The 25,651-nt window shown below is 68.2% G+C and overlaps 4 protein-coding genes and 1 long non-coding RNA gene across 7 annotated transcripts; 2 read left to right on the top strand and 3 right to left on the bottom strand.

Annotated features, from left to right (window-relative positions):
- Positions 1–784: 784 nt before the first annotated feature.
- On the bottom strand, positions 785–7,169 carry LOC115350948 (25-hydroxyvitamin D-1 alpha hydroxylase, mitochondrial). The gene is made up of 7 exons (XM_030037107.1): positions 6,721–7,169; positions 5,297–5,487; positions 3,086–3,282; positions 1,809–2,009; positions 1,573–1,727; positions 1,267–1,501; positions 785–870 (listed from the first exon to the last, which is right to left on the bottom strand). The coding sequence occupies exons 1-7, from the start codon at positions 6,922–6,924 to the stop codon at positions 785–787; spliced, it is 1,269 nt and encodes a 422-aa protein (XP_029892967.1). The 5' UTR covers positions 6,925–7,169.
- Positions 7,170–7,862: 693 nt separating this feature from the next.
- On the bottom strand, positions 7,863–9,972 carry METTL1 (methyltransferase like 1). 2 transcript variants are annotated; one of them, XM_030038059.1, is made up of 6 exons: positions 9,831–9,972; positions 9,423–9,553; positions 8,891–9,075; positions 8,571–8,684; positions 8,203–8,304; positions 7,863–8,118 (listed from the first exon to the last, which is right to left on the bottom strand). In XM_030038059.1, the coding sequence occupies exons 1-6, from the start codon at positions 9,926–9,928 to the stop codon at positions 7,987–7,989; spliced, it is 762 nt and encodes a 253-aa protein (XP_029893919.1). In that variant the 5' UTR covers positions 9,929–9,972; the 3' UTR covers positions 7,863–7,986. The 2 variants fall into 2 exon arrangements, with proteins under 2 accessions (XP_029893919.1, XP_029893920.1); XM_030038060.1 differs by having other exon boundaries at positions 9,795–9,948.
- A 3,619-nt stretch (positions 9,973–13,591) lies between these two features.
- On the top strand, positions 13,592–15,215 carry EEF1AKMT3 (EEF1A lysine methyltransferase 3). The gene is given in 4 exon segments (XM_030038074.2): positions 13,592–13,887; positions 14,367–14,478; positions 14,698–14,963; positions 14,965–15,215. Coding segments are annotated over 4 exon segments (867 nt in total). The 5' UTR covers positions 13,592–13,614; the 3' UTR covers positions 15,181–15,215.
- An 810-nt stretch (positions 15,216–16,025) lies between these two features.
- TSFM (Ts translation elongation factor, mitochondrial) lies at positions 16,026–25,400 on the top strand. Of its 2 annotated transcripts, XM_041128782.1 has the most exons (7): positions 16,026–16,129; positions 16,426–16,569; positions 17,088–17,216; positions 17,296–17,418; positions 17,520–17,604; positions 23,720–23,808; positions 24,745–25,400. In XM_041128782.1, exons 1-7 carry the CDS (start codon positions 16,088–16,090, stop codon positions 25,210–25,212), a joined length of 1,080 nt encoding a protein of 359 aa, XP_040984716.1. In that variant the 5' UTR covers positions 16,026–16,087; the 3' UTR covers positions 25,213–25,400. The 2 variants fall into 2 exon arrangements, with proteins under 2 accessions (XP_040984716.1, XP_029893895.1); XM_030038035.1 differs by lacking the exons at positions 23,720–23,808; positions 24,745–25,400 and adding an exon at positions 17,854–18,770 and having other exon boundaries at positions 16,068–16,128; positions 16,422–16,569.
- On the bottom strand, positions 23,838–25,551 carry LOC121233813. The gene is made up of 2 exons (XR_005934011.1): positions 25,460–25,551; positions 23,838–25,062 (listed from the first exon to the last, which is right to left on the bottom strand). It is a non-coding gene; the product is annotated as an uncharacterized LOC121233813 (long non-coding RNA).
- Between the last annotated feature and the right edge of the window lie 100 nt (positions 25,552–25,651).

Genomic DNA, 25,651 nt, shown 5'->3' with positions numbered 1-25,651 from the left:
CTGACAGGGATGAAGATGGGGACAGGAATGGTGGTGGGGTTGGGACAGAGATGGGGATGGGGTGAGGATGGGGACAAGGACAGGGATGAAGATGGGGATGGGGATGAAGACGGGGCCAGGGATGGGGGTGAGGATGGGGATGGTGGTGGGGATGAAGACAGGGGAGAGGGACAGGGATGGGGACAAAGACAGGGATGGAGTTGGGGACGAAGACAGGGACGGGGACGGCCTCGGTCACAGCACCCCCCGGCCCCCCCCCCCCCCAGGCTCTACCCCGTCATCCCCGCCAACGCCCGCGTCGTCCCCGACCGCGACATCCGCGTCGGCGACTACCTGGTGCCCCGCAAGGTGAGCTCCGACTGTCACCGCTCCCCCCGCCGCCGTCCCCGGTGGGTCCCCGCTCACCCCCGGGTCGTCGTCGTTGTGTGTGTCCCCCCCCCCCCCACCCCCCCCCCCAGACCCTCATCACCCTCTGCCACTACGCCACCTCCCGGGACGCTCGCCTCTTCCCGGCTCCCGATTCTTTCCGACCGGAACGCTGGTTGTGCCGCGACGCCGCCCGTCAAAAAACAAAAACAAAACAAACCAAAAAAAAACAATCCCTGTCCTTGTCCCCATCTCCACCTTCATCCCCACCTCCACCTTCATCTTCATCCCTGACCTTGTACCTATCCCCATCCCCATCTTCATCCCTGTCCTTGTCCCCATCCTCATCCCCATCCCTGTCCCATCCCCACCACCATTCCCGTCCCCATCTTCATCCCTCTCCTTGTCCCCCACCCTCCTACCACACCTTGTCCCCATTCCCCACCCACCTTCCCGTCCCCCCCTCTTCATCCCTCTCCTGTCCCCCATCCTCATCCCCATCCACTGTTTCCCATCCCCAACCACCATTCCGTCCCCATCTTCATCCCTGTCCTTGTCCCCATCCTCATCCCCATCCCTGTCCCATCCCCACCCCATTCCCGTTCCCCATCTTCATCCTCTCCTTGTCCCCACCCTCATCCCCCACCTTGTCCCCACCCTCATCCCACCCCGTCCCACCCCCACTGCCATTCCTGTCCCCATCTTCATCCCTCTCCCTTGTCCCCATCCTCATCCCCATCCCTGTCCCATCCCCACCACCATTCCCGTCCCCATCTTCATCCCTCTCCTTGTCCCCATCCTCATCCCCCACCTTGTCCCCATCCCTGTCCCATCCCCACTGCCATTCCTGTCCCCATCCCCATCCCCCTGTCCCCATCCCCACCCATGTCCCATCCCCACCGCCATTCCCGCCCCCATCTTCATCGCTCTCCTCGTCCCCATCCCCGTCCCCGCGTCCCCGTCCCCACCTCAGGGTCTCCTTCACCACGGCCCTCAGCAGAGGCACCTTGCCCAGCGCGGTGGCCGAGGGGCTGCAGCCGGTGCCAAACGCCGCCGCCAGCTCCCGGTGCAGCGCCGCCTGCACGCCGGGGTGCCGCGCCAGCTCGTACAGGCTCCACGACAGGGTGCTGGAGATCTGCGGGGGGCGGCGGTGGCATCAGCGGGACCCCGTGGAGATGGAGACGCCACCCCACGTCCCCTCCTCACCGTGTCCACCCCGGCCAGCAGCAGCTCGGTGACGTTGCCGTAGATGGTCTTCATGGGGACCTTCTCCCGCGCCAGGTGGTCGGTGAGACACATCTGCTCTGCCGGTTCCCCGTGCTCGGCCGCCTCGGCCACGCGCCGGTCGATGTGACCCTTGGCTGGAGAGGACGAAGCCCGGTGAGCGTCACCGTGGTGGAGGGAGGTCAGCCGTCCCGGCGTCCCCCTCGGTGTCCCCTCACCGAAGGCGAACATGTAGTCCCAGGCTTCGCAGAAGGTCTGCCAGGGCTTGGGGAAGAGGCGGTGGAGGGGTTTGGGCATGGCCATGGTGAGCAGCGTCATGACGAACATGGTGTTGATGGAGCGGATGAAGGTCTCCGTGTCCCGCGGCACCTCCTGCTCCAGGCAGCCCAGGCGGGAGGCGAAGAGGACGGAGGAGATGCCTGGCAGGGGGGGGAAGGGGGTGAGCCAGGGGACACGGGGAGCCCTGGGGACGTGGGGGACCTTGGGGGACATGAGGAGCACCATGGGGAGCCCTTGGAGACACTGGGGTCCTTGGGGACGTGGTGGGGACAGGGGGCACCTTGGAGACCGTGGGAGCACCATGGGGGACATCAGGAGCCCTGGGGGATGTGGTGGGGACAAGGGCCACCCTGGGGACACGGAGCGCCACGGAGAACATGGGGAGCCCTTGGGGACACTGGAGTCCTGGGGGACGGGGTGGGGACAAGGGGCACCTTGGGGACATGGAGGACCTTGGGGAACATGGGAAGCAACATGGGGAGCCCTTGGAGACACTGGGGTCCTTGGGGACGTGGTGGGGATGGGGGGCACCCTCAGGACAAGGGGCGCCTTGGGGAGCACCATGAGGAGCCCTGGGGGACACAGGAGCCCCTGGGGACATGGTGGGGACAAGAGCCACCCTGGGGACATGGGGGACCTTGGGGAACATGGGGAGCCCTTGGAGACACCGGGGTCCTTGGGGACATGGTGGGGACAAGAGCCACCCTGGGGACATGGGGGACCTTGGGGAACATGGGGAGCCCTTGGAGACACCGGGGTCCTTGGGGACATGGTGGGGACAAGAGCCACCCTGGGGACATGGGGGACCTTGGGGAACATGGGGAGCCCTTGGAGACACCGGGGTCCTTGGGGACATGGTGGGGACAAGAGCCACCCTGGGGACATGGAGCACCATGGGGAACATGAGGAGCAACACGGGGAACCCTGGGGGGGGACGACACAAGAGTCCTCGGGGACATTGGGGGACAGAGGGTGCCCCGGGGACAGGGGGTGCCATGGGGGACACGGGGAATCCCTGGGGGACACAGGATGCCCCCAGGGACATGGGAAGCCCCTGAGAGACACGGGGAGCCCCAGGGGGGACACGAGGAGACCCCGGGGGGGGGGACACACAAAAAGTCACGGGGACATGGGACACCCTGGAGGATAAAGGAACCATGGGGACACGGGGAGCCCCAGCGTGTGTCCCGTTCCCCCCCCCCCCACCGCCGCTCACCTTCCAAGCCGAACTTGTAGAACTCGGCGGCGAGGTCGGGGACGAGGTGCTGGGGGTGACGGTCCCGCTGGCGCTGCAGCCGCCGCAGCAGGTCGCCCACCACGTCGGCCACCGGCCCCCCGTACCCCTCGACCGCCCGCGGCCGCAGCAGCAGCCGCCCCAGCAGCCGGCGCAACCGCTGCCACTCCTCGCCCTCCCTGCGGGAACGGGGACACGGGTGACGCGTGGGGGCACGGGGTTGGGGGGGGGGGGGGGAGGAATGGGCCCCCCCCCCCAAAAAGGAAGAGGCTGGCACACCCTGGGTGCAAGCGTGGGCACCCGCGGGTGCCAACAGGCCCGTGCACGTCCCCGGTGCCCACGGGTGGGTGCCCACGGGCAGGATTTGGGGGGGGCTGGGGTGAAGTTGGGGGGGGGCTGGGGGCTGTGTGGCAGGGGTTGAGGGGCTGAGGACAGGGTGGGGGGGCTGTGCACGGGGTCTGGGGGTGCATATGGAGTTGGGGGGGGGGCTGTGCAGAGGCTTGGGGGGGCTCGGCACGGAGCTGGGGGGCTGCTCGTGGAGTTGGGGGGCAGAGCGCAGGGTCGGGGGGTGCTCTCCACAGAGCTGGGGGGGTTTGCACGGAGTTGGGGGGCTGCACGTGGAGTTGGGGGGCAGAGCGCAGGGGTGGGGGGCTGTGCACGGAGCTGGGGGGGTTTGCATGGGGTCAGGGGGCTGCACGCAGAGTTGGGGGGCAGAGTGCGGAGTCGGGGGGCTCTGCATGGAGCTGGGGGGGTTTGCACAGAGTTGGGGGGCTGCATGCGGAGTTGGGGGGGCTGCACACAGAGTTGGGGGGCAGAGTGCGGAGTCGGGGGACTGTGCCCGGAGCTGGGGGGATTTGCACGGGGTTTGGGGGGCTGCATGTGGAGTTGGGGGGCAGAGCGCAGGGTCGGGGGGCTGTGCCCGGAGCTGGGGGGGGGGGCTGCGCACAGGGGTACGGGGGTACGGGATGGGATACGGGGATTCAGGGATACCGGGCTCCCCGCCCCATGCCCACGCAGGGGCCGTGGCTCTCCCCCGACACTTACTCACATCCTGCGTGGGGGGCTGGGGGGGCCGGGGGGGGGTTCGGGAGCGGCTGTGGGGTAGGGGGGGGGGCAGCGGCGGGGATGGAGGGGGGGCCCTGAATCACATCTGAGTCACCCCGGGCTCACCGGGCCCTTCCCGTGCCCGCCCCGCCGGCTGCGGCCCCACAGGACGCCCTTCCCGGAATGGGTGCGTGGGCACGGGGAGGGGGGGGGCCGGGAGCCCCTGGGGGCACAGACACCCCATAAACCGCAGGAGAGCCCCATGGGGCAGGGAGACCCCCCCCCCATAGCCCCCCCAGGAGCCCCTTGGGGCACAGAAACACCATAAATCCCAGGAGAGCCCCATGGGGCAGGGAGGACCCCCACCATAGCCCCCATGGGGCACAGACACCCCATAGACCCCAGGGGAGCCCCCAGCCCCATGTGCAGCCCCCTGGCTCCGTGTACAGCCCCCCCCCCCCCCCGTGCACACCCCCCTGACCCCCTGTGCAACCCCCTGAATCCCCCCCGCAGCCCCCAGACCCCACGCGCAGCCCCCAGACCCCCATATCCAGCTCCCAGACCCACATGCACAGCCTCTAGACCCCTATATGCAGCCCCCAGACCCTGTGCACAGCCCCCCAGACATCATGTGCAGCCCCCAGACCCCCATGCGCAGCCCCCAGATGCCCATATCCAACTCCCAGATGCCCATATCCATCCCCCAGACCCCAAGTGCAGCCCCAGACCCCCATGGGCAGCCCCCAGACCCCCATGGGCAGCCCCCAGACCCCATGTGCAGCCCCCAGACCCCATGTGCAGCCCCCCAGATGCCCATATCCAGCTCTCAGACCCCCATATCCAGCCCCCAGCCCCCAAAGCACAGCCTCTAGACCCCTGTATGCAGCCCCAAGACCCCCGTGCACAGCCCCCAGACCCCACGGGCAGCCCCCAGACCCCTGTGCGCAGCCCCCAGACCCCATGAGCAGCCCCCAGACCCCACGGGCAGCCCCCAGACCCCACGGGCAGCCCCCAGACCCCCGTGCACAGCCCCCAGACCCCACGGGCAGCCCCCAGACCCCTGTGCACAGCCCCCAGACCCCACGGGCAGCCCCCAGACCCCTGTGCACAGCCCCCAGACCCCACGGGCAGCCCCCAGACCGCACTCACGCAGTGAGCAGCCCGCAGGCATGCCCGCGGCAGACCCGGTAATCCTTCCAGGAGGAAAGGTGGGAACGGACGGGGAAGTCACCCTCCTGCCGCAGGACCTGCTCGATCAGTCCGGCCTCCGCCACGTGCACCGTCAGGATGGGCCCGAAGCTCGCCTTCCACACCGGCCCGTAGCGGGCACGGCCCTCCACCTGTGGGGACACAGGGGACATGGCACCGGGGTGTCCCTGGGGTGTCCTCGGAGAAGGGACCCGGAGCCTCGGGGAGATGCTGGATAGGAAAGAACTGGCTGTGGCATGGGGTGAGGTGGTCCTGGTGTCCCGGTGGTCTCAGCCCAGCTGTGCCCACCCGTGGGTGGCCCTGGGCCCCCGTCCTGGGTGCTGCTGCCCACCCACCCCGGGAGCCTGGGTGCCCGGTGAGGGGTTAACCATTAGCAGCCGTGGCTCGGTGAGAGCCCAGGGCTGGTCCCTGTCCCCGACAAGTCCCAGGGATTGAGATCGGGGTCCCCCCATCCCCTCCAAGCCCCAAGGCAGTGGGACCAGGGACCCCCCCATCTCCTCTGCACCCCAGGGCAGCGGGACTGGGATCCTGCTGTCCCCACCAAGCCCCAGAGCGGTGGGAACGGGGGTCCCCCTGTTCCCTCCAAGCCCCGGGTTGGTGGGACTGGGGTCCCACTACCCCTTTGAAGCCCCAGGGTGGTGGGAGCAAGGTTCCCTTGTCCCCTCCAAGCCCCAGGGAGGTGGGACCGAGGACCGCCCTGTCCCTGCCAAGTCCCAGGGCAGCAGGACCAGGGTCCCCTTGTCCCCTCCATGTCCCAGGGTGGAAGGAATGGGGTCCCCTCTGTCCCCTCCAAGTCCCAGGGTGGTGGGAACAGCGTCCCCTTCTCCCCTTCAAGCCCCAGTGCAGTAGGACTGGAGTCCTCCCCGTTTTCCTCAAGCCCTGGGGCGGTTGGACCAGGGTCCTGCTGTCCCCACCAAGCCCCAGGGAGGTGAGACCGGGGGCCCCTTGTCCCCTCCAAGTCCCAGGGCAGTGGAACCAGGGTCCTGCTGTCCCTGCCAAGCCCAAGGTGGTGGGACTGGGGTCCTCTCCAGCCCCTCCAAGCCCCAGAGCGGTGGCAGTGGGGTTCCCCTGTCCTGACCAAGCCCCAAGGTGGTGGGAGCAGGGTCCTCCTGTCCCCCCCATGCCCCCAGACAGCAGAAACGGGCCCCCTTTGTCCCCTCCAAGCCCCAGGTTGATGGGGACTGGGGTCCCACTGTCCCTTCCAAGCCCCAGGGCACTCAGACCAGGATCCCACTGTCCCCTCCAAGCGCCAGGGCGGTGGGAGCAAGGTCCCCAAGTCCCCTCCAAGCACCAGGGGAGCGAGATCCGGGTCCCCGGCCCCAAAGGGGGGAACGCGTCAGGTCGTTCCCCCCTCGCCCCGTTACCTGCAGCTCGTGCAGCCTCCGCAGGCCCCCGCGGCAGAGGAGGTCATAGAGGAAAGCAGCGGGACTGGGCCCCGGCATCTCGGCCAGGCTCCGGGGACCCCGGGTGGCAGCTGGGGGGACCGGGGGTTGGCGGGGGACCCCCAGCTCGGGCAGGCAGCGGGACAGCAGGGCCGCTCGGGCGGGCAGGCGCAGGCTCTGTGGCATGGCGGGGGTGTCCCGGGAAAGCGGCGGGTGGTCCTGGGGACACGGGTGCCCGGGGGACACGGGGGGACCGCGGGGACGCGCCTCGACTGAGCCGCTGGCATCGGCCGGGACCCTTATAAGGGCCCACGTGGAGCTGGGAGAGCCCCGCCCCTTCAGCGTGTGGCCACGCCCCTTCTTGGCAAAACCCCGCCCACTTCTGTCTCCAAACCCCGCCCCGCCCCTCCCGCGGGGAGATTTGCATAAAGGCTCGCCCCGGGCCAATCAGAACGCGGGAGGAGCCGGGGCCGTCACGTGGCGGGGGGGGCTCGGGGCGGGGCGTGCACAGGCGCGGGCGCGACCACCCCGCGCAGGCGCACAACCTCCCTCCCCCCCATTCCCATTCCCAAACTGGTCACCAGCACACCCCAAACTGGGGGGCGGGCGGGGCCGGGCACCCCCCCGGAGACACGATGGGGGGGGCCAGGGCGGGGGGGGGAGGCCCTGTCTCCACTGGGGAAGGGGACAGTGACACACACAGAGCTCCCCCCCCCCCCCCCAGTTTAACCAGTGCCCCCAGTCCTGTGGGAAGCCTGGGGGAGGGGCTATCCCGACCTCCCGCGGGGGGGGGACACGACACTGGGGTGCCCCCTCCCTGCCCAGCCACTGGATTCTTGGGAATTACCAGCTTGCGACACCGGAAAGGCTGGGCTGTGCTGGTGGAAACCCCCCGTGGGGGGTGGGGGGGAACTGGGGGCCCCGTCTCCCCCCAGCCCCCCCCCCGGGCGTTTCCTTCCCCAGGCTGCAATCACACCCTGGGGAAACTGAGGCAGGAACTGGCCCCCCCCCCCCCTTCCCCAATTACCCCGGGGGGGGGCAATTCCCGACACCCCTGGGGGGGGGGGGGGGGGCCGGGGACTGGGGGGGGCCACAGTGATGGCACAGCCAGGAGGGGACGAGACTTGGGGACAGGCTGGTGGCTTTATTCCAAATTTGGGGGGCTGGGGGGGGGGGCAGGGAGGGACACCACACCCCCCCCCCGTGGTGGTGGTGGTGTCAGCTGAGACCTGTCCCACTCGTGTCCCCTCAGGCATCCCCCTCCAGCGCCGGATCCTGGAGGCGTCGGAAAACTGCCGGGAAGATCTGGCGGCCGCCGCGCTGCACCTTCCGGCCCTCCTCGGTGGAGGTGCCCAGCCGGGCCACGATGGGGTCCGTGTCCTGGGGGGGGGGGGACACCCAGTGAGCTCCCAGTAAGCTCCCAGTGAGCTCCCAGTGCCCCCCCCCCCCCCCGCCCCTGCTCACCAGCTGGGCCAGCGGCACCTCCTCGAAGAGCGGGTGCTCCCCGAAATGCTTCACCATCCACTCGTGGACCTCCGCCACGTCCGTCACCGTGTACACCAGCCCCTGGGGACAACCCCAGTGTCACCAAGGGGGGGGGGGTGTCCCCATGACCCCCCCACAGCCCCCCAGCAGGGCTGGATCCACCCCCCCGACCCTGCCTCTCCGTGATCTCTGGGGAATCCAGTGCTTCCCGGTGTGTCCCCAGGGCAGGGAAGTTCTGGTGAACAGGGGGAAGAGAGGGAGGGGGGGGGTACTGGGGGGGAGTGGGGGACACTGGGGGGGTTGGTGACATGACGGGGGGGATGGCACAGGGGGGCCATGGCACTCACCCCAGGGCGCAGGACGTAACCGTACTCATCCAGCAGCGTGGGGCTGATGATTCGCCACTTGTGCTTCGTCCGTTTGAAGTGGGGGTCGGGGAAGAGAAAGAACATCTTGCTGAGCTGGGGGGGGGCCACAAAAAATTGGGGTGGGGGGGGTCAGCACCCTGCTTGGCACCGACTCCCCCCCCCCTTTCCACCTACACTTGGCGCTGGGGAGGGAGAAAAGGTGGGATGGGAGGAAAGTGGGATGGGGAGGGTAGTACTTGGGGGAGGGGGTGGTTTGGGGGGGGTCCAGGGGGGGTCGTGGAGGAGGGGGGGGTCCCCACCTGAGCCTTGCGGAAGAAGTGGGGGAGGTGTTTCATGGCGTTGGCGCGCAGGCAGGCGACGTTGCCGAAGCGCCCGGGCTGGGCCGCCCGCAGCGCCCGGATCCGTTCCCCGGCGAAGGCGGCCACCTTCACCCGCAGCTCCAGCCCCAGCATCAGCGTGTGGGGGAAGAGGGGGGACAGCTCCACTGCGGGGGGGGGGGGTGTCAGTGGGGACCCCCCAGCACCACCAGCATCCCCCCCCAGTACCCCTTGGTGCCCCCCCCGGTGACCCTGCTGTCACCGCAGCCCCCACCCCCGCTCACCCAGTCTGCCCAGTCCCCCCCAATGCCCCCCCCAGCCCCTGCCATCACCACAGCCCCCCCAGGACCCCACCAGTGTCCCCCCCAATGCCCCCCCAGCCCCCCACTGTTGCCATAAACCCCCCCAGTGCCCCCCAACCCCGCTCACCCAGTCCCCCCAGTACCCCCCCCACTCACCCAGCAGCCCCCATTGCCCCCCCCCAGCCACCCCTGGTGCCCCCCCCCCCGCTCACCCAGCAGCCCCCCGTAACCGCAGCCCACGTCGGCGAACTCCACGCGTGGGGGCGGCTGGCCGGGGGGGGCGGCGGGAGGGAAGAAAGCCGGGAAGAGCGGAGCCCAGTCCATGTCCTGCGGCCTGGCGGGGCTGCGGGACCCGCGTCACGGGGGGGGGGCACCGGGGGCGGGGGGGGTCCCCCGGTTCCCGGCGATCCCGTACGGGGCCATGAGGGGGATAGGGGGGGACAGACCCGCTCGTGGAGGGGGGTTACCGGGGTGGGGGGGGGGGGGGGGGCGTGAGGGGGGTTCCCGGGCCCGGCCGTGAGGGGAAGTGGGGGGGGGGGGGGTCAAAGGCCGGGCCCCGGTGGGGCTCCCGGTCCGGTGGTTACCGGGGAAGGGGGTTCGCGGGGCCCGGCCGCACTCACTAGCGCAGCGTGTGGTCGGCCAGCGGGTTGGCGTGTGCCCGCTGCCGGTAAAACCGCTTCTGCGGCGGCGGCGGTACCGGCACGGCCGCCTCCTCCATGGCGGCCCCCGGGGCGCGGCGGCGGTTATAGACGTCACCGCGCGGCGCCGCCCAATGGCGTCACCGCCGCACCCGCCGCCGGGGTGGGCGGGGCTTGGGCAAGCACCGCCCCCCTCCGCGCCTTCCCAGTGACTCCCAGTTTGGCCGGTGCTTCCCGCCCCTTCCCATTCTGCCCCAGGGCCTCCCCCCTCCAGGCCAGCGACCCCCAGTAACCACTCCAGTGCCTCCCAGTGCCCCCAGTCTCCACCCCACTGCCCCCCCCCCCCAGCGCTCCCCAGCCCATCCCAGAGCCAGGCCCAGTGCCTCCCAGTGCCTCCCAGTATCCCAGGGATCTGGCACTGCCCTGGAGCACCCCCCTCAGTGTCCCAAATACCACAGGGACCTCACACAGCCCCAGTGCCCCCCAGTCTCCCCCGGTGCCCCGGGGACCTGCCACTGTCCCAGTGCCCCCCCAGTCTCACCCAGTGCCCCCCCAGTATCCCAGGAACCTCACAACCTGCCCCAGTCCCCCCCAGTCCCACCCAGTACCCTGGGACCTCACACTGCCCAGTGCCCCCCAGTACCCCCAGTGCCCGCCCCAGTACCCTTGGACCTCATGCTGCCTGAGTGGCCTCCAGTGTCCCCCAGTGTCCCCCAGTCCCCCCCAGTGCTGCCCAGTACCCCAGGGACCTGGCATTGACCCAGTGCCCCCAGTTCTCCCAGCTCCCCCAGTCCCTCCCACTCTCTCCCTGTAACCCCAGTGCCTCCCAGTACCCCCTGGAGGACCCTGGGACCTCATGCTGCCTGAGTGGCCTCCAGTGTCCCCCAGTCCCCTCCAGTGCCACCCAGTGCTGCCCAGTACCCAGGGACCTCGCACTGTCCCAGTGCGCCCCAGTCGCCCCAGTCCCCCCCAGTCCTGCCCAGTGCCCCCAGTCCCTCCAGTCCCCCCAGCTCCCCCAGCCCGCCCAAGTGCCTCCCAGTACCCCCAGCGCCCCCCCAGTACCCTGGCACCTCACGCTGTCTGAGTGGCCTCCAGTGTCTCCCAGTGTCTCCCAGTGTCCCCCAGTGCCTCCCAGTGCTGCCCAGTACCCCAGGGACCTCACACTGTCCCAGTGCCCCCCAGTCCTCCCACTGCCCCCAGCTCCTCCCAGTCCCTCTCAGTACCCCCCAGTACCCCCAGCACCCCCCCAGTACCCTGGGACCTCACGCTGCCTGAGTGGCCTCCAGTGTCCCCCAGTCCCCCCCAGTGCTGCCCAGTGCTGCCCAGTACCCCAGGGACCTCACACTGTCCCAGTGCCCCCAGTCCCCCCAATCCCCCACAGTGCCCCAGGGACCTGGCATTGACCCAGTTGCCCCCAGTTGCTCCCCCAGCCCCCCCCCAGTCCCTCCCAGTCCCTCCCAGTGTCTCCAGTACCCCCCAGCCCCCCAGCACTGGGCCCTTCCCGGCACAGGGGCGGTTGGGGAATTTGGGCTGCGGCGAAGCCGGGGGCGATTTCTGAGAAAGCCCGGGGGGGGGGGGGCCGGGGGGGCCGGGGGGGGGTTGAGCAACTTGGGGCTGGATCCGTCCGTCTGTCCCGTCCGTCCCGTCCATCCGTCCTTCCAGGAACGGTCCGCGGGTGACTCAGGGCGGGAAGTCACGGGGCTGCGCCGGGGAGGGGGGGACACAAGGATCAAGCCCCCCCCCCCCCCCATTCTGCACCCCCCCCCCCCCATTCCACCCCCCCCTCCAGGGTGCCCCGAACCCCCCCCAGACCCCCCGGGGACACCGGCCCCCCGCCGCGGCCACAAGCATTAACCCGGTGACGCGCGGCGGTGACGCAGGTGCCCGGGGGGGGCCCGGGGGGGTGGCCCGGGGCAGGTTGTTCATTAGCCCCGCGGGACCCCCCCGGGGGGTCACACACACACACACACACACACGCGCGCGCGCACCCCCCGGTTACTGTTTATCCGGGTTATCCCGGCTCACGCGGCACCGGGAATGGGGCTGTGCCGGCGGGGGGGGGCCGGCAGCGGGGGGGGGACAACTGGTCCCGTGTGTCGTGTCCCCCCGCCACGGCCGGGGGCTCTGCCGGTGCTGGGAGACCGCGGCCGGGGACAGGACGGCGGGGACGGGGGGACAGGGACACCGGGGCGAGCAGGGACACCATGGTCAGGGACACCATCGCCAAGGCCACCATGACCAGGGACATCAGGGATGGGGACACCGGGCTGAGCAGGGCCACCGGGGCCAGGGCCACCATGGCCAAGGCCACCGTGACAAGGGACACCATGACCAGGGACAGCAAGGCCAGGGACAGCAGGGTCAAGGCCACCATGACCAGGGACACCGAGGACAGAGACATCGGGGACAGGGACACCAAGGTGAGCAGGGACACTGGGGTCAGGGCCACCATGGCCAAAGCCACCATGACCAGTGACATTGGGGACAGGACACCATGGTGAGCAGGGCCAGCAGGGCCAGGGACACCATGGCCAAGGCCACCATGACCAGGGACAGCAAGGCCAGGGACAGCAGGGCCGAGGACAAGTGGGTAAGGGACATGGGGCCAGGGACACCATGGCCAGGGACAACAAGGCCAGGGATGCTGGGACCAGGGACACCGGGGTCAGGGACACCATGACCAAGGCCACCATGACCAGTGACACCATGAACAGAGACATCGGGGACAGGGACACTGAGGTGAGCAGGGACAGCAGGGCCAGGGACACCATGGCCAAAGCCACCATGACCAGTGACATCGGGGACAAGGGACACTGGAGTGAGCAGGGACACCGGGGCCAGGGACACCAGAGCCGAGGACAACTGGGTAAGGGACATGGCACCAGGGACACCATGGCCAAGGCCACCATGACCAGTGACATCATGAGCAGAGCCATCAGGGTCAGGGACACCGGGGTCAAAGGCACCTGGGTCAGGGACACCAGGGCCGGGGACACTGGGACTGGGGACACTGGGGCTGGGAACACCGGAGCTGGGGACACCATGACCAAGGCCACCAGGGACACTGGGGCTGGGGACACCAGGGCTGGGCTCCAGGCCCTTCCCAGGGGCCAGGGCTGTGGTGGCACTGGTGGTGACAGGACAGGGACAGGAGCAGGAGGGGACGGAGGATGGCACCAGACCCCAGGACGGGGACCGGTGGGCTCCAACTGGGGTGGGGTTGGGGATGGGACTGGGCTGGCTGGGAGCAGGGTGACACCGAGGACAGAACTGGGAAGGGACAGGGACAGGGACGGGGCAGGAAAAGGGGCCGGGACTGGTGGGGTGGGACCAGGACTGGCCTGGGGACACTGGGATGGGGCTGGGGACACTGGGGAGAGGTTGGGGGACACTGGGGAGGGGATGGGAGACACTGGGGAGGGGCAGGGGACAGTGGGGATGGGGCAGCGGACACTGGGATGGGACGGGGGGCACTTGGGGAGGTGGCGGGGGACACTGGGGAGGGGCAGGGGACACTGGGATGGGGCAGGGGACACGGGGAGGGGACGGGGGACACTGGGATGGGACGGGGGACACTGGGGAGGGGTCGGGGGACACTGGGATGGGACGGGGGACACTGGGGACCCGCCTGGGGACGCCGCCACGGGCCGCAGCAGCGCGCCGTGGGCGGAGCTCCAGACCCCGCCTAGAGGGTGGGCGGGGCGTCACCGGCTCTGACCAATCCCGAGCGGGGGCGCGGCTCGACCCCTCCCGCCCTCCCGCCAAGATGGCCGCGCCCGGCTGCCACGTGGGGGCCGGGGCTCGGTGGGAGGCGGCGGCGGGGACCGGAACCGGAGAAGGGACGGAAGAGGAAGCGGAAGAGGAAGCGGAAGAGGAAGCGGCAGCGGCCGCGGCGCTGCGGTCCGTGTTCCCCCGCGACCACGAGCTTTTCGCCGACGCCTTCCCGGTGGAGCGGCGGTACCGGCTCTGCGGGCGCGTCCTCCGCATCGCCCAGCACCACGGGCCGCGGCTGGGACCGGCCGCCTCCGTCTGGGAGGCGGTGCGTACCGGGGGGGGGAACCGAGAGTACCGGGGGAGGCACCGAGGGCACGGGAGGGGGGGCTACCGGGAGCGCTGGGTGATGGTGGGGGGGAAGATAGTGGGGGGGGGGGGGGGTCTCTGGGAACCTGGGGTGGGGGAAATGCCCGGGGGGGGTCACCAGGGGGGTCACCCCCTGGAGGATGGGGGGGGATCTCCCGGGGGGCCACACTGGGAGCACTGGGTGATGGCGGGGACACACACACACCCCCTGAGAAGCGGGGGGGGGACACGGGGGGATGGGGGGGGGCAGTGGGGGGGGCACAGGGGAGGTGGGGGGAGCCCCAGGGATCACCAGGCAATGGAGGGGGGGGGGCACACGATGCCCACCTGGCAGGAGGGGGGGTGTGTGTCTCCAGGCTGAGCAGCCACCCTAGTGCCAGGGATGGGTTGGGGGGGGCCCCCCAACGCCCCCCCTCCACCTGCGTCCGTCCCCCCCAGGCCCTGTCCCTGTGCCGGTATCTGGAGGAGCAGCGCTTCGATTTTCGGGGCCGGACGGTGATCGAGTTGGGTGCCGGCACCGGCATCGTCGGCATCCTCGCCGCCTTGCTGGGTGCGTGCTGGGGGGGGGGGGGGGGGGCATCGACCCCCCTTCAAATTCCTTTCTCCATTTCCCTGCCCAATACGGAACTGGAAAGGCAGCACGGCTCACTGGTGCGAGCAGCTGTGGTGGTTATTGGGATCTTGGGGGGGGGGCGGGGTTTAGGGGGGCCTGGGGGGGGATTAAGGGGGTGACTCCCCTCCGTCTGAGCCCCCCCCCCCCCCATTTTAGGAGGGGATGTCACCATCACGGACCAACCGGCGGCGTTAGACCAAATCCGGGAAAACGTCCGGCTGAACTTCCCGGAGGAGGGGGGTCGGCCGCGGGTACGAGCGCTGCTGTGGGGCCAGGACGAAGGCTCCTTCCGTCAGGAATACGAGGTGATTTTGGGATCGGACATCGTGTACCACCCCCCCTCCTTCCCCCCCCTCCTGGGGACACTGCGGCACCTCTGTGGCCCCCGCTCCTTCGCCCTCCTCTGTGCCAAAATGCGGGGGGGGGGACGCCGGCGCCCGCCGGTTTTTCCGCCAGATGTTACCTCCGTATTTTCGGATCCAGCTGTTGCGGCGGGAAGCGGAAGAAGAAATCGAGATCTATAGGGTGACCTGCAGGGGTGGGGGTGATGAGGACCCTATAGAAGAAGGTGGGGGGACACACACCCCAGCTGGGTGTTGTTCGGGGGGGGGGGCTGTGCCTGATCTGGGGGTGCCCTGAGGGGGGATTAAATGGGTGTCAGGGGCCTCGGCTCATCTGGCTGTGTCTGATTTGGGGGGGTCAGGGGGGTGTTGGGATGGGGGGGAGCCAGGTTGGGGGGCTGGGGGGGACAGGCCAAGGCTGGGGGGGCTCTGTTAGGGTCTGGGGGATTCCGTGAGGGGGCTGGTCAAGGCTGTGGGGGCTCTGTGAGGGTTGGGGGGGCTCTGTAAGGGTCTGGGGGGGTGTATGAAGGCCCTGGGAGGGGTCTGGGGGGGTCTGGTCGAGGTTGGGGGGGATCTGGTCAAAGCTGGGGGAGCTCTGAGGGTCTCGGGGGGGGGGGGGACACACTGGTCAGGGTCTGGGGGCTCTGTGAGGATCTCAGGGGGGTCTGGTCAGGGTTGGGGGGGGTCTGTGAGGGTCTTGTCAAGGCTGGGGGGGTCTGGTCAGGGTTGGGGGGCTCTGTAAGGGTCTGGGGGGCTCTATGAGGGCCCTGGGAGGGGGCTGGTCAAGGCTGGGAGGGCTCTATAGGAGGCTGGGGGGATCTGGTCAGGGTTGGGGGGCTCCATGAGGGTCTTGTCAAGGTTGAGGGGGCTCTGTGAGGGTCCGGGGGGGTCTGGTCAGGTTTGGGGGGGCTCTGGTCAGGTTTGGGAGGGCTCTGTGAGGGTCTGGGGGTGCTCTATAGGGGCGGGGGGGGGGGGGGGCGATAGGACCCGGGGGGCACCGCCCCCTCCCCAGCCAATGGCACAGGTCCGTCGCGCTCGGAGTGACGTTTCTCCCACCCCATCCACCCCCCTGCAGCCGTCGGCCAATCCGCTGCCGGAATTCCGCCGGGCGCATGCGCTCTGAAGCCCGGTCCCCTTCCCAGAGGAGGGGCGACCGTCGAGCGGCGCCCTGACGTCATCGACGCGCGCCGCGGGCAGGAGCCGGGATGCAGCGGGCGGCGCTGAGCGCGGTGTGCGGGGCGGCGCGGGTGAGCGGCGGGACACCCCCCTCCCCCCAACCGGGGTCCTACCTGGACCCCTTCCCCTGCACCGGGGCCCCCCCAGGACCCTTCTCCCACCTCCGGGCCCCCCCCTTGGGGCTCCTCTCCCCGCACCGGGACACCCCCCCCCCCCCCCCCGGGCCTCTTCCCACCAACCGGGGCCCCTCCGCCACCGCCCCCCCCCCCCCCCCCCGGCCTCCCCGGTCCCTTCCATGGCGGGGAGTATGTGTGGGGGTGTGTCCCGGTACGGACTCACGCTCCCCCCCCCCCTTCTCCTCCCGCAGGCCCCCCCGGTCCGGTTTTTCCGCGCCCCCCCCCCGGTGCTGGCGGCGGATAAGGAAGCGCTTTTGCAGTTGCGGCGGCGAACGGGGCTGCCCTTCCTGCAGTGCCGGGAGGCCCTGAGGCGCTGCGGGGGGGACCTGGGGCAGGTGGGCCGGGGGGGGGGGACGACACACACGACACACCGCGGAGCGGGGGGGTGATGACGGACGACCTTGGGCGGGGGGGAAGGGGGGGGACGGCGGGGACCCGCGGAGCAACCGGCTGGAGGGGGGGGGGGACACACACACCGCCCCGGAGAGGGGGAAGGAGGGGATGGGACTTGGGCGGGTGACCCGGGGGAGTGGGGGGGACCTGGGGGGGGGGACCTGGAGGAGGGATGGGATCTGGGGGGGGGGGGGGGGTGTCACACTGGCGGGAGGCAGGAGGGGACAAGGATGGGGGATGTGGGGGAGGAAACGGGGGGGGGGGAGCAGAGGAGGGACTTGGGGGAGCGCCGGGGGGGGACGACAACGACACAGGACACAGACCCGGGGGGGGCCAGGAGGGTCCTGTGGGGCAGCTGAGCCCTCGGGGGCGGCCGCAGCGGTTAGGGTCTGCACCCCCGTGGCGAGGGGACACCACTGTCGTCCCCCCCGTAGTGTGTGTGACCCCCCCGCCCCCGCAGGCGGAGGCCTGGCTGGAGGAGCAGGCGCAGCGGCAGGGCTGGAGCAAAGCCACCGAAGTGGGGGGCCGCCGGACACCCGAGGGGCTGGTGGGGTTGCTGCGAGAAGGGACAGCGGCCGTCATGGTGGAGGTGGGTGACACGCCGAGGTGGTGGCGAGGGGGGGGGGCACCCACACGGACCCCCTCCACACACCCTGTGGCTCCCGCAGGTGAACTGTGAGACGGATTTTGTAGCCAGAAACGCCGAATTCCAGCGGTTGGTGGAACAAGTGGCGCTGGGCACCATGGCCCACTGCCGCGCCGCTGCCACACCGCCCGCCTCCTGCAGCAAGGTGAGGGGGGGGGAAACACGATAAGAGGGGGGGGTGGCATAACCCAGACGACCCCTCCCCAAAAAATAATCTCTCAACCCCCCCTTTTCCCTCTCTCCCAGCACTTGCTGCAGCCGGACGAACTAGCCCAGCTCCGGACAGAGCCTGGGGGGGCTCTGCTCAGCGACCACCTCGCGCTGGCTATAGGTGAGTGCTGGAGGGGGCCCCCCCCCAAAAAAACCCACCTTGGGGGGGAGGACAAAACCCCCTGGGGGGGGGGCAGAAACCCCTGGGGGGTGACAAAACCCCTGGGGGGTGACCGGAGCCACGTCCTTTCCTTGGGGACAAGGACGTGGCTCGGGAAGGGGTTTGGGAAGAGAGAGATGGGGGGGGCCGGGCTCGGACCCCCCTCCAGCCAAAGGGCCGTATCCTGCCAACCCTGACGCCGTTTTTTAGGGAAATTAGGTGAAAACCTGACCCTGCGCCGCGCCGCTTGGCTGAGGGTGCCGGAGGAGGACGGTTACATCGCCGCTTACGCCCACGGGTGGCTGCCGGCGCGGGCGCCGGTGGCCATGGGGACGTACGGGGCGTTGGTGGCCTGTCGGGTGACGGAACCGCGTCCCTCGGTGACGGTCCTGGAGGAGGTGGGACGGAAAGTGGCCCAGCACGTGGTGGGGATGGCACCCACCGCCGTGGGGACCCCCCAGGACCAACCCCAGGGGGAGGCGGAGACGCGGCTGTTGGCGCAGAGTTTCCTGCTGGAGCCCGCTCTCACCGTGGGGCAGTTCCTGGGGGCGCGGGGGGCACTGGCCGTGCGGGACTTCCTGCGCTTCCGCTGCGGCGAGGAGACCCCCGCCCGGGAGGGGTAGAGTTTCGGGGGGGGGGGGGGTCACAGCCCCATAGCGAGCTCGGCCCCACAGCGAGTTCAGCCCCGCATCCCTGGGGCAGGATGCAGCCCCACAGCAAACTCAGCCCTGTCTCCCGGGGGCAGGAGCGGCCCCACAGCGAGCTCGGCCCCACAGCGAGCTCAGCTCCACACCTCTGAGGCAGGATCCAGCCCCATAGCAAGCTCAGCCCCACACCTCAGGGCACGATCAGCCCCACAGCGAGCTCAGCCCCACACCCCTGGAGCAGGATCCAGCCCCTCAGTGAGCTCAGCCCCACGTCCCTGGGGCAGAATTGGCCCCATAGCAAACTCAGCCCCACGTCCCTGGGGCAGGATTGGGCCCTCACTGGAAGCCCCAGGGGTGGAGGAGGGGTTTGGGGGGGGGGGGGGGTGTACCCTGCCCCCCTGAGCCCACTAGGGGGGGAGCATAAGCCCCCCTGGCATTCTGGGGGAGGGGACAAGGCAGAATAAAGCTGTGGAGAAACCAGCCCTGGGTGCTTTATGGAGTGGGGGGCCCCACTCCCCCCCCCCCCGGGGCAGGGGGTACCCCATTCCCCCCCCCAGGAACTGCTCCCCAACATCCCTGAGGCCCTCCCCCCCCCACGCCCCCCCTGACACCGCCACAGGAGCCACCACTTTTCTGCTGGTTTTAATGGCAAATTGGTACAAAGGGGCTAAGAACATGGGGGGGGGGGGGGGTGCACCCAGGACTCCCCCAAATGTGTGTGTGGGGTTCACACACTGGGGCTGTTTGAGGGGGGGGCACTTTCTTGCACCCCTCGGGTTGAGCAGGGGCCACCGAGGGGGGATGTAAACAGGAAGGGGGTCCCCCCCTTAGCACCCTGGGTGGGGGGGGATATGGGGGGGTGGTCACACCCCCTGGGTGCTGCCTGGGGGGGGGGTCAGCCCCACTCCTGGCCCATCTTGGCACTGGGGGGGGTACAGAGGGGACTGGGGGGGCCTCAGTGCCTTCCCGGAGGGGGTGTCATCCCCCCCAGCCCCACTGGCAGCCACGTGACTCCCCGAGGACCCCGCACCCCACCGGGGGGGTGATGACAGGGACACGGTGGGGGGGGTCCCCACTCCCCCCCCCCCCCCATCCCGTCCCTTCTCCGAACGGCTGGGGGCGAGGGACACACACACACACGAGGGGGGGGGACAAGGGGGGGGGACACACACAAGGGACACGGGGGGGGGGGCTGAGGGACGGGGCTCTGCACACACACACCCCCCCCCCCCCCCACAGCATGGCCACTGTCCCCCAGGGCTGCCACCCCCCCCCCGGTGCCCATGTCCGTCCCCCCCCCGTCCCGGTCCCGGTGTCGTCACCGACCGCCTCCCGGGACAAGTAACCGGGAACAGGCCGGGCTGGAACAGCCTATCCTGGATTACTTGAACCGGGCCGCGGCCACCGGTCCCGCTGGCCCCCCCCCCCGCGGGACCCCCCCCCCCTCCGTGTCCCCGCGTCACCCCCAGGTCGCTGTCCCCGCTCCATCCCCTGGCAGGTCCCGGGGGGGCTGGGGACCCCCCCCTTTCCCCTCCCTCCCCCCCCGGTACCTGCCGCCGTTGAGCCCCGGGGGGGGGGGGGGACCCCGCACCGGGGGGGGGGGGGGCCGCGCCGCCCCGCACTCTCCCGCCGGAGGAAACGGGGCCGCGGCGGTTTCGAGGCCCCCCCCCCCGCCGCCCCCCCTCCTTCGCCGCCGGTGGGGCCGGGAGGGGGCGGGGCGGGGAGGGAAAGGGGCGGGGCTTCGCCGTCCGGCGCTTTGTGATGGTGTTGTGGACGGCGGAGATGGGGGGGCGGCGGGGGGAGGCCTTGAAACGGCTGGCGGGCGGGGATTGGGTGGGGAGGCGGGTGGGGGTGGAGTCGCGGTGCGGGGATTGGGTTGGGCGGTGCGAGGCGGGGGGGGGGGGGGCGGGGCCCGGCGGTGTTTACTTCGCAAACGTTCCAGGCGCCGCGGGGCGGGGGGCGGGGCCGTCCTGCGGGGGACACGCCCCACTCCCCCCTCCCGCTGTGAAAAGGGGCGGGGCGTCGGGGTGGAGCCGGCGGGGCGGGAGGGGGGCGTGTCCCGGGGTCTGAGCCACGGCCACGGCCCCACGGCCCCATCCCCAGTGCTCCCAGTTATCCCCAGCGACCCCAGTATCCCCAGTGCTCCCAATATCTCCAGTGCTCCCAGTACCCCCCGGTATCTTCAGTGCTCCCAGTATCCCCAGTGCCTCCAATATCCCCAGTGCTCCCAGTTATCCCCAGCGACCCCAGTATCCCCAGCACCCCCAGTTATCTGCAGTGCCTCCAATATCCCCAGTGCTCCCAGTATCCCCAGCACGCCCAGTTATCTCCAGCACCCCCAGTATCCCCAGTACCCCCCAGTGCCTCCAGTATCCCCAGTGCCCCCAATATCCCCAGTGCTCCCAGTATCCCCAGTACCACCCCATATCTCCAGTGCTCCCAGTATTCCCAGTGCCCCCAGTATCTCCAGTTATCCCCAGCAACCCCAGTATCCCCAGCACCCCCAGTTATCCCCAGTGCCCCCAGTATTCCCAGTGCTCCCAGTATCCCCAGTATCCCCAGTATCCCCAGTGTCCCCAGTATCCCCAGTGCGCCCAGCATCCTCAGTGCCCCCAATATCCCCAGTGCTCCCAGTATCCCCAGTATCTCTAGTGCTCCCAATATCCCCAGTGCCCCCCAGTATCCCCAGCACCCCCAGTTATCTGCAGTGCCCCCAGTATCCCCAGTGCTCCCAGTGACTCCAGTATCTCCAGTGCTCCCAATATCCCCAGTGCTCCCAGTATCTCCAGGACCCCCCAGTATCCCCAGTACCCCCCCAGTGCCCCCAATATCCCCAGTGCTCCCAGTATCCCCAGCACCCCCAGTATCCCCAGTGCCCCGTTCAGCTCCATTCAGGACCCGCTGCACCCCCCAGCCCTCGGCATCCCCAAATCTCTGCGGATCGGACCCAAAGCAGCTGCCAAGCATCGGGCGCGGGACGAGGCCGCGGGTTCCCCCCTCGGATTTCCCGATCCCCGGGATCCACCGGGAACGGCCGGATCGTGCCGGTGCTGCCGAATGGACCCGGCCGCGAGCGGGGAACAGGAACGAGAACGAGGAGTTTTTGGCAAACACCGTGGCTTTCGGATCTGCCAGGGCTGAGGGGGCTTTGCTGAAATTTCAGCCTCTTTTCTGCTTCAAAACTGTTGAATTATTATTTTTGGTGAAGAAGCAGGAAACTGACCCGATTTCCCCATTTATTTATGAGAGGGAAGCCCGATGCTGGGAGTTTTGGTTGGGGGAGGGCACTGCCACACTGCAGCGTCGCCAAAAAGGCCAAATTGAAACAAATTCCTCCTCTTCCCCCCCAATGCCTCCTTTTACCCCTATTTCCTCCTCTTGCACCCCCAATGTTCCGCCTCGGGCACCCCAAAGGCCGCGCGGCCCCACAAAGGCCGCCACGGGAACAACAAAGGGCGGCCGCGGGCACCCCAAGGGGCGCCGCGGGGCACCCCAAGGGCGGCCGCGGGGACCCCAAAGGCCGCGCGGGGACCCCAAGGCCGGCCGCGGGCGCCCCAAAGGCCGGCGACGGGCACCCCGAGGGGCCGCCGCGGCAGCCCAAGAGCGGCCGCGGGGACCCCCAAAGGCCGCGACGGGCACCCCAAAGGGCCTACGGGACCCAAAGGCGCCGCGGGCACCCCGAAGGCGCCGCGGGCACCCCCAAGGGCGGCCACAGGCACCCCAAAGGCGGCCGCGGGCACCCCAAAGGCCGCCGCGGGCACCAGAAGGGCGGCCGCGGGGACCCCAAAGGCCGCCGAGGGCGCCCCAAAGGCCGCGGCGGGGGACCCAAAGGCTGGCCGCGGTGACCCCAAGGGCGGCCGCGGGGACCCCAAAGGCGGCCGCGGGCACCCCAAATTCTTCCTCTTTTACCCCAAATTCCTCCTCTTTTACCCCCAATTCCTCCTCTTGCACCCCAAATTCCTCCTCTTCCCCACAAATTCTTCCTCTTTCACCCCAAATTCCTCCTCTTTCACCCCAAATTTCCTCCACTTTCCCCCCACAATACCCCCCCCCACAGAGGAACTCCTCCGGGAAGACGATGGACGAGCAGCCCCTGGCTGCACCGAGGAGTCATGTGGGATGTTTGGGGACACCCCCCACCCCAAATTCAGCCCCCTAAAATAAGGATAGACCCCCAAAATTAGGGATAGCCCCCCCAAATAAGGATAGATGCCCCAAAATAGGGATAGAACCCCCAAAATGAGGAAAGCTCACCCCAAATAAAGATAGCTCCCCCAATTAGGATAGCCCCCCCCAAATTAGGATAGCACGCCCCCAATAAGTATAAACCCCCCCCCCCCCCCCCCCCCCCAAAATAAAGCCCAAACCCCGGGAAACCATCTCCAAGTCACCACCACCCCTCCTGCCCCCCCCCGGGTGTTCACAGCCTGGTTTGGGGGGATTCCTCAGCTCCCCCCCCCCCCCAAACCTCCGGTGGAAGTGGGTGTGGGGAGCGGTGAGCAGCCCCCCCTCTCTGTCATGCCCCCCCCATGACAACCCCTCCCTCCTTGGGCCCGGGGGGGCCGAGAGCAGGAGGGGTCTCCCCCCCCCAAATCCCCCCCCATCTCTGCCCCCCCCTCCCCATTTTTGCTCCAACCACCCCCCCCCGGCCTGATCCCCACCTCCCTGGGGTGACGACCCCAGAATTGGGGGTCATGACCCCTAAATTAGGGGTTTATCGACCCCAGAATTTCAGATTAATTACCCCAGAATTAGGGATTTAATTATTCCAAAAAAGGGCGTTTCATTACCCCAGAATTGGGGAATTGTGGCCCCAGAATTTGGGGCTAATTACTGCAGAATTGGGGGATCCTGACCCCCAAACTAGAGAATTAATGACCCCAGAATTAGGGATTTAATTGCTCCAGAAATGGGGGATCCTGACCCCAGAATTTGGGGCTAATTACACTAGAATTGGGAGTTTAATTACTCCAGAAATGGGGTCACGACCCCAAAATTAGGGATTTAATGACCCCAGAATTGGGGGATGGCCCCAGAATTTGGGGCTAATTACCCCAGAATTGGGGGTTTAATTTTGCCAGAATTGGGGGATCCTGACCCCAGAATTTGGGGCTAATTACTGCTGAATTAGGGATTTAATGACTCTAGAAATGGGGGTCATGACCCCAGAATTTGGGGATAATTACCCCAGTATTGGGGATTTAATTACACCAGAACTGGGGGGATAATGACCCCAGAATTTGGGGCTAATTACCCCAGAATTAGGGATATAATGACCCCCAAATTGGGGGTTTACCCCCTACCCCTTCCTGCTCCCACCTGGGGTTCAGGAATTGGCTCCCTGTGGCAGCGGGATGAGCAATCCTGCCGGCGGGTTAATAATTTGGGGGGATTTTTTGCTTTTTTGGTTTTGGTTTTTTTTTTTACAGAAAAGCATTGGCCACATCGCTCTGATGGGCTGGGAACATCGCGGAGTGAAAAGCCGCCTCCATCCTCTCTTGTAATTCCTGGGAAAAAGGTAAAAAAATCATCAGTAATGGCTTTAAATAGATTTGTTTTCTAGAATTTTTAAATAGATTTCAGATACTGCAGAAAGGGGGAAAAATTGGGGATGCTGGGCAGTGGTCCAGGCCCAGAAACCCTCCAAATCCCGTGGGAAACTGTCAAATCTCCACTAAAGATGAGATTTCCCCATTTTTGGGGCAGTTGGTTGAGTTATAACAGACAAAACCCTGCGCTGCTTCCACCTGGGAAAATCTGGGGAGAAAAAAGGGTAAATTGGGGTGTTTTGGGTTGGTTTTTTTTTTTAAGTTGTCGTTGAAATTAAGGAGGGAAAGTCGGGGGAAGGGGGGTCCTGTAACAGGTCCCTGGGGGTGCTGGGGGGGCGTCAGAGCTGTCCCTGGTCTGGCCGGGAGCCAAGATCCCCCTCTGAGCCCCCCCAAAATGCCACGTGCAGCGGGATCACTCCCAAAATCCCCACGGAGAACCCTGAAAGTAGCAGGATGGGGGGGGGTCACTGCTGGCAGGGAGACACTGCCGGGGACCAGGACGCTCGCGGGATGCTCAGGGGATCCTCGCAGGATCCTTGCAGGATGCTCATGGCATGCTTAGGGGATGCTCATGGGATGCTCCGGGGATGCTCAGGGAATCCTTGCAGGATGCTTGTGGGATGCTCATGGGATGCTCAGGGGATCCTCGCAGGATGCTTGTGGGATGCTCATGGGATGCTCAGGGGATCCTCGCAGGATCCTTGCAGGATGCTCGTGGGATGCTTAGGGAATCCTTGCAGGATGCTCAGGGGATGCTTGTGGGATGCTCGCAGGATGCTCGCAGGATGCTCACATGATGCTTGCGGGATGCTTGCGGGATGCTTAGGGGATGCTCACTTGATGCTCCTGGGATGCTCTGTGGAGGGACAGATCCGTGCAGATGCTCCCCCTTATCCCCACCCCAGCCCGGAGCCTCTTTCCCACCATCGGAGCCGCCGGGACTGGCGTTCCCCAAAAACCCGCCCGGCTCCGCCGACACAGACCCCGTCCGGCCTGCCCCCCCCCGCGGGAACGGTGGAGCCGGGGGGAGTTTTCCGGCTCTTTCCGGAGCCGACGTCCCCCCGGCGGTTCCCGCCGCATCCCGGCACGACCACGCGACGGTTTCCCGGGCACCTGGATGTCCGGATGCCGATGGCGTCGTGACGTGCCGGATCCTCCGCCGGGATCTGCGGCGACGTCCGAGGGGAAAATTTAATTCCTCCCCCAAAGAGACACCAACCGACCTGGGGTTTTTGGGAATAAATCAGCCAAAGTGGGATTTATCCGCCCCAAAGCGAGGAGCCGGGATCACCGGTGGTTTTTGGCCGTTTCCGTGTTCCTGCCGGCATCGGGGCGGGGTTTTTAGAGGAAATGCTGGAAAAGGGAGCTGCTAAAAAAAATTAATAGTTTGGGGAAAGGTGAGGCTGAGCCGGGCCCAGGCAAGGGCCTGGCCGGGATTAACAAACCCAGGACTAATTAACAAACCCGGGATTAATTAATGAAGCCGGGATTAATGAACCTGGGATTAATGAACCTGGGATTCATTAATGAAGCTGCTGCGGGGGGTAACAGGGTTTTGTTCCCCAACGGGGACGGGGCGAAGGGCTCGGGAGGGGGAAACACCCGTGTGGGGCTCCTCACCGGACTGGGATTGGACTGGGATCACCCCATGGCAAACTGGGATTGGACTGGGATCACCCCATGGCAAACTGAGAGCAGACTGGGAGCACCCCACGGCAGACTGGGAGCAGACTGGGAGCACCGCACGGCAAACTGGGAGCTGACTGGGATCACCCCACGGCAAATTGGAAGCTGACTGGGATTACCCCCCGG

This window comes from Aquila chrysaetos, chromosome 15 (genome assembly GCF_900496995.4).
Source record: "Aquila chrysaetos chrysaetos chromosome 15, bAquChr1.4, whole genome shotgun sequence".
NCBI classification, from domain to species: Eukaryota; Metazoa; Chordata; class Aves; order Accipitriformes; family Accipitridae; genus Aquila; species Aquila chrysaetos.
This window is presented reverse-complemented; position numbering and strand designations above follow the sequence as displayed.

Excerpts from the sequence above, each read along its gene's own strand:
- METTL1 (XM_030038059.1), bottom strand. The coding sequence starts at position 9,928 with ATGGAGGAGGCGGCCGTGCCGGTACCGCCGCCGCCGCAGAAGCGGTTT. Across the intron at positions 8,305-8,570 it reads GTTACGTCCTGCGCCCTGGG|GGGCTGGTGTACACGGTGAC; the intron begins GTGAGTGCCATG and ends GGTTGTCCCCAG. Across the intron at positions 8,119-8,202 it reads AGGTGCCGCTGGCCCAGCTG|GACACGGACCCCATCGTGGC; the intron begins GTGAGCAGGGGC and ends CCCCCCCCCCAG.
- TSFM (XM_041128782.1), top strand. The coding sequence starts at position 16,088 with ATGCAGCGGGCGGCGCTGAGCGCGGTGTGCGGGGCGGCGCGG. Across the intron at positions 17,605-23,719 it reads CCACCTCGCGCTGGCTATAG|AAAAGCATTGGCCACATCGC; the intron begins GTGAGTGCTGGA and ends TTTTTTTTACAG. Across the intron at positions 23,809-24,744 it reads TTGTAATTCCTGGGAAAAAG|CCCGGAGCCTCTTTCCCACC; the intron begins GTAAAAAAATCA and ends TCCCCACCCCAG.
- LOC115350948 (XM_030037107.1), bottom strand. The coding sequence starts at position 6,924 with ATGCCACAGAGCCTGCGCCTGCCCGCCCGAGCGGCCCTGCTGTCCCGC. Across the intron at positions 3,283-5,296 it reads GCCTGCGGGCTGCTCACTGC|GGAGGGCGAGGAGTGGCAGC; the intron begins GTGAGTGCGGTC and ends CCGTTCCCGCAG. Across the intron at positions 2,010-3,085 it reads CTACAAGTTCGGCTTGGAAG|GCATCTCCTCCGTCCTCTTC; the intron begins GTGAGCGGCGGT and ends CCCCCCTGCCAG.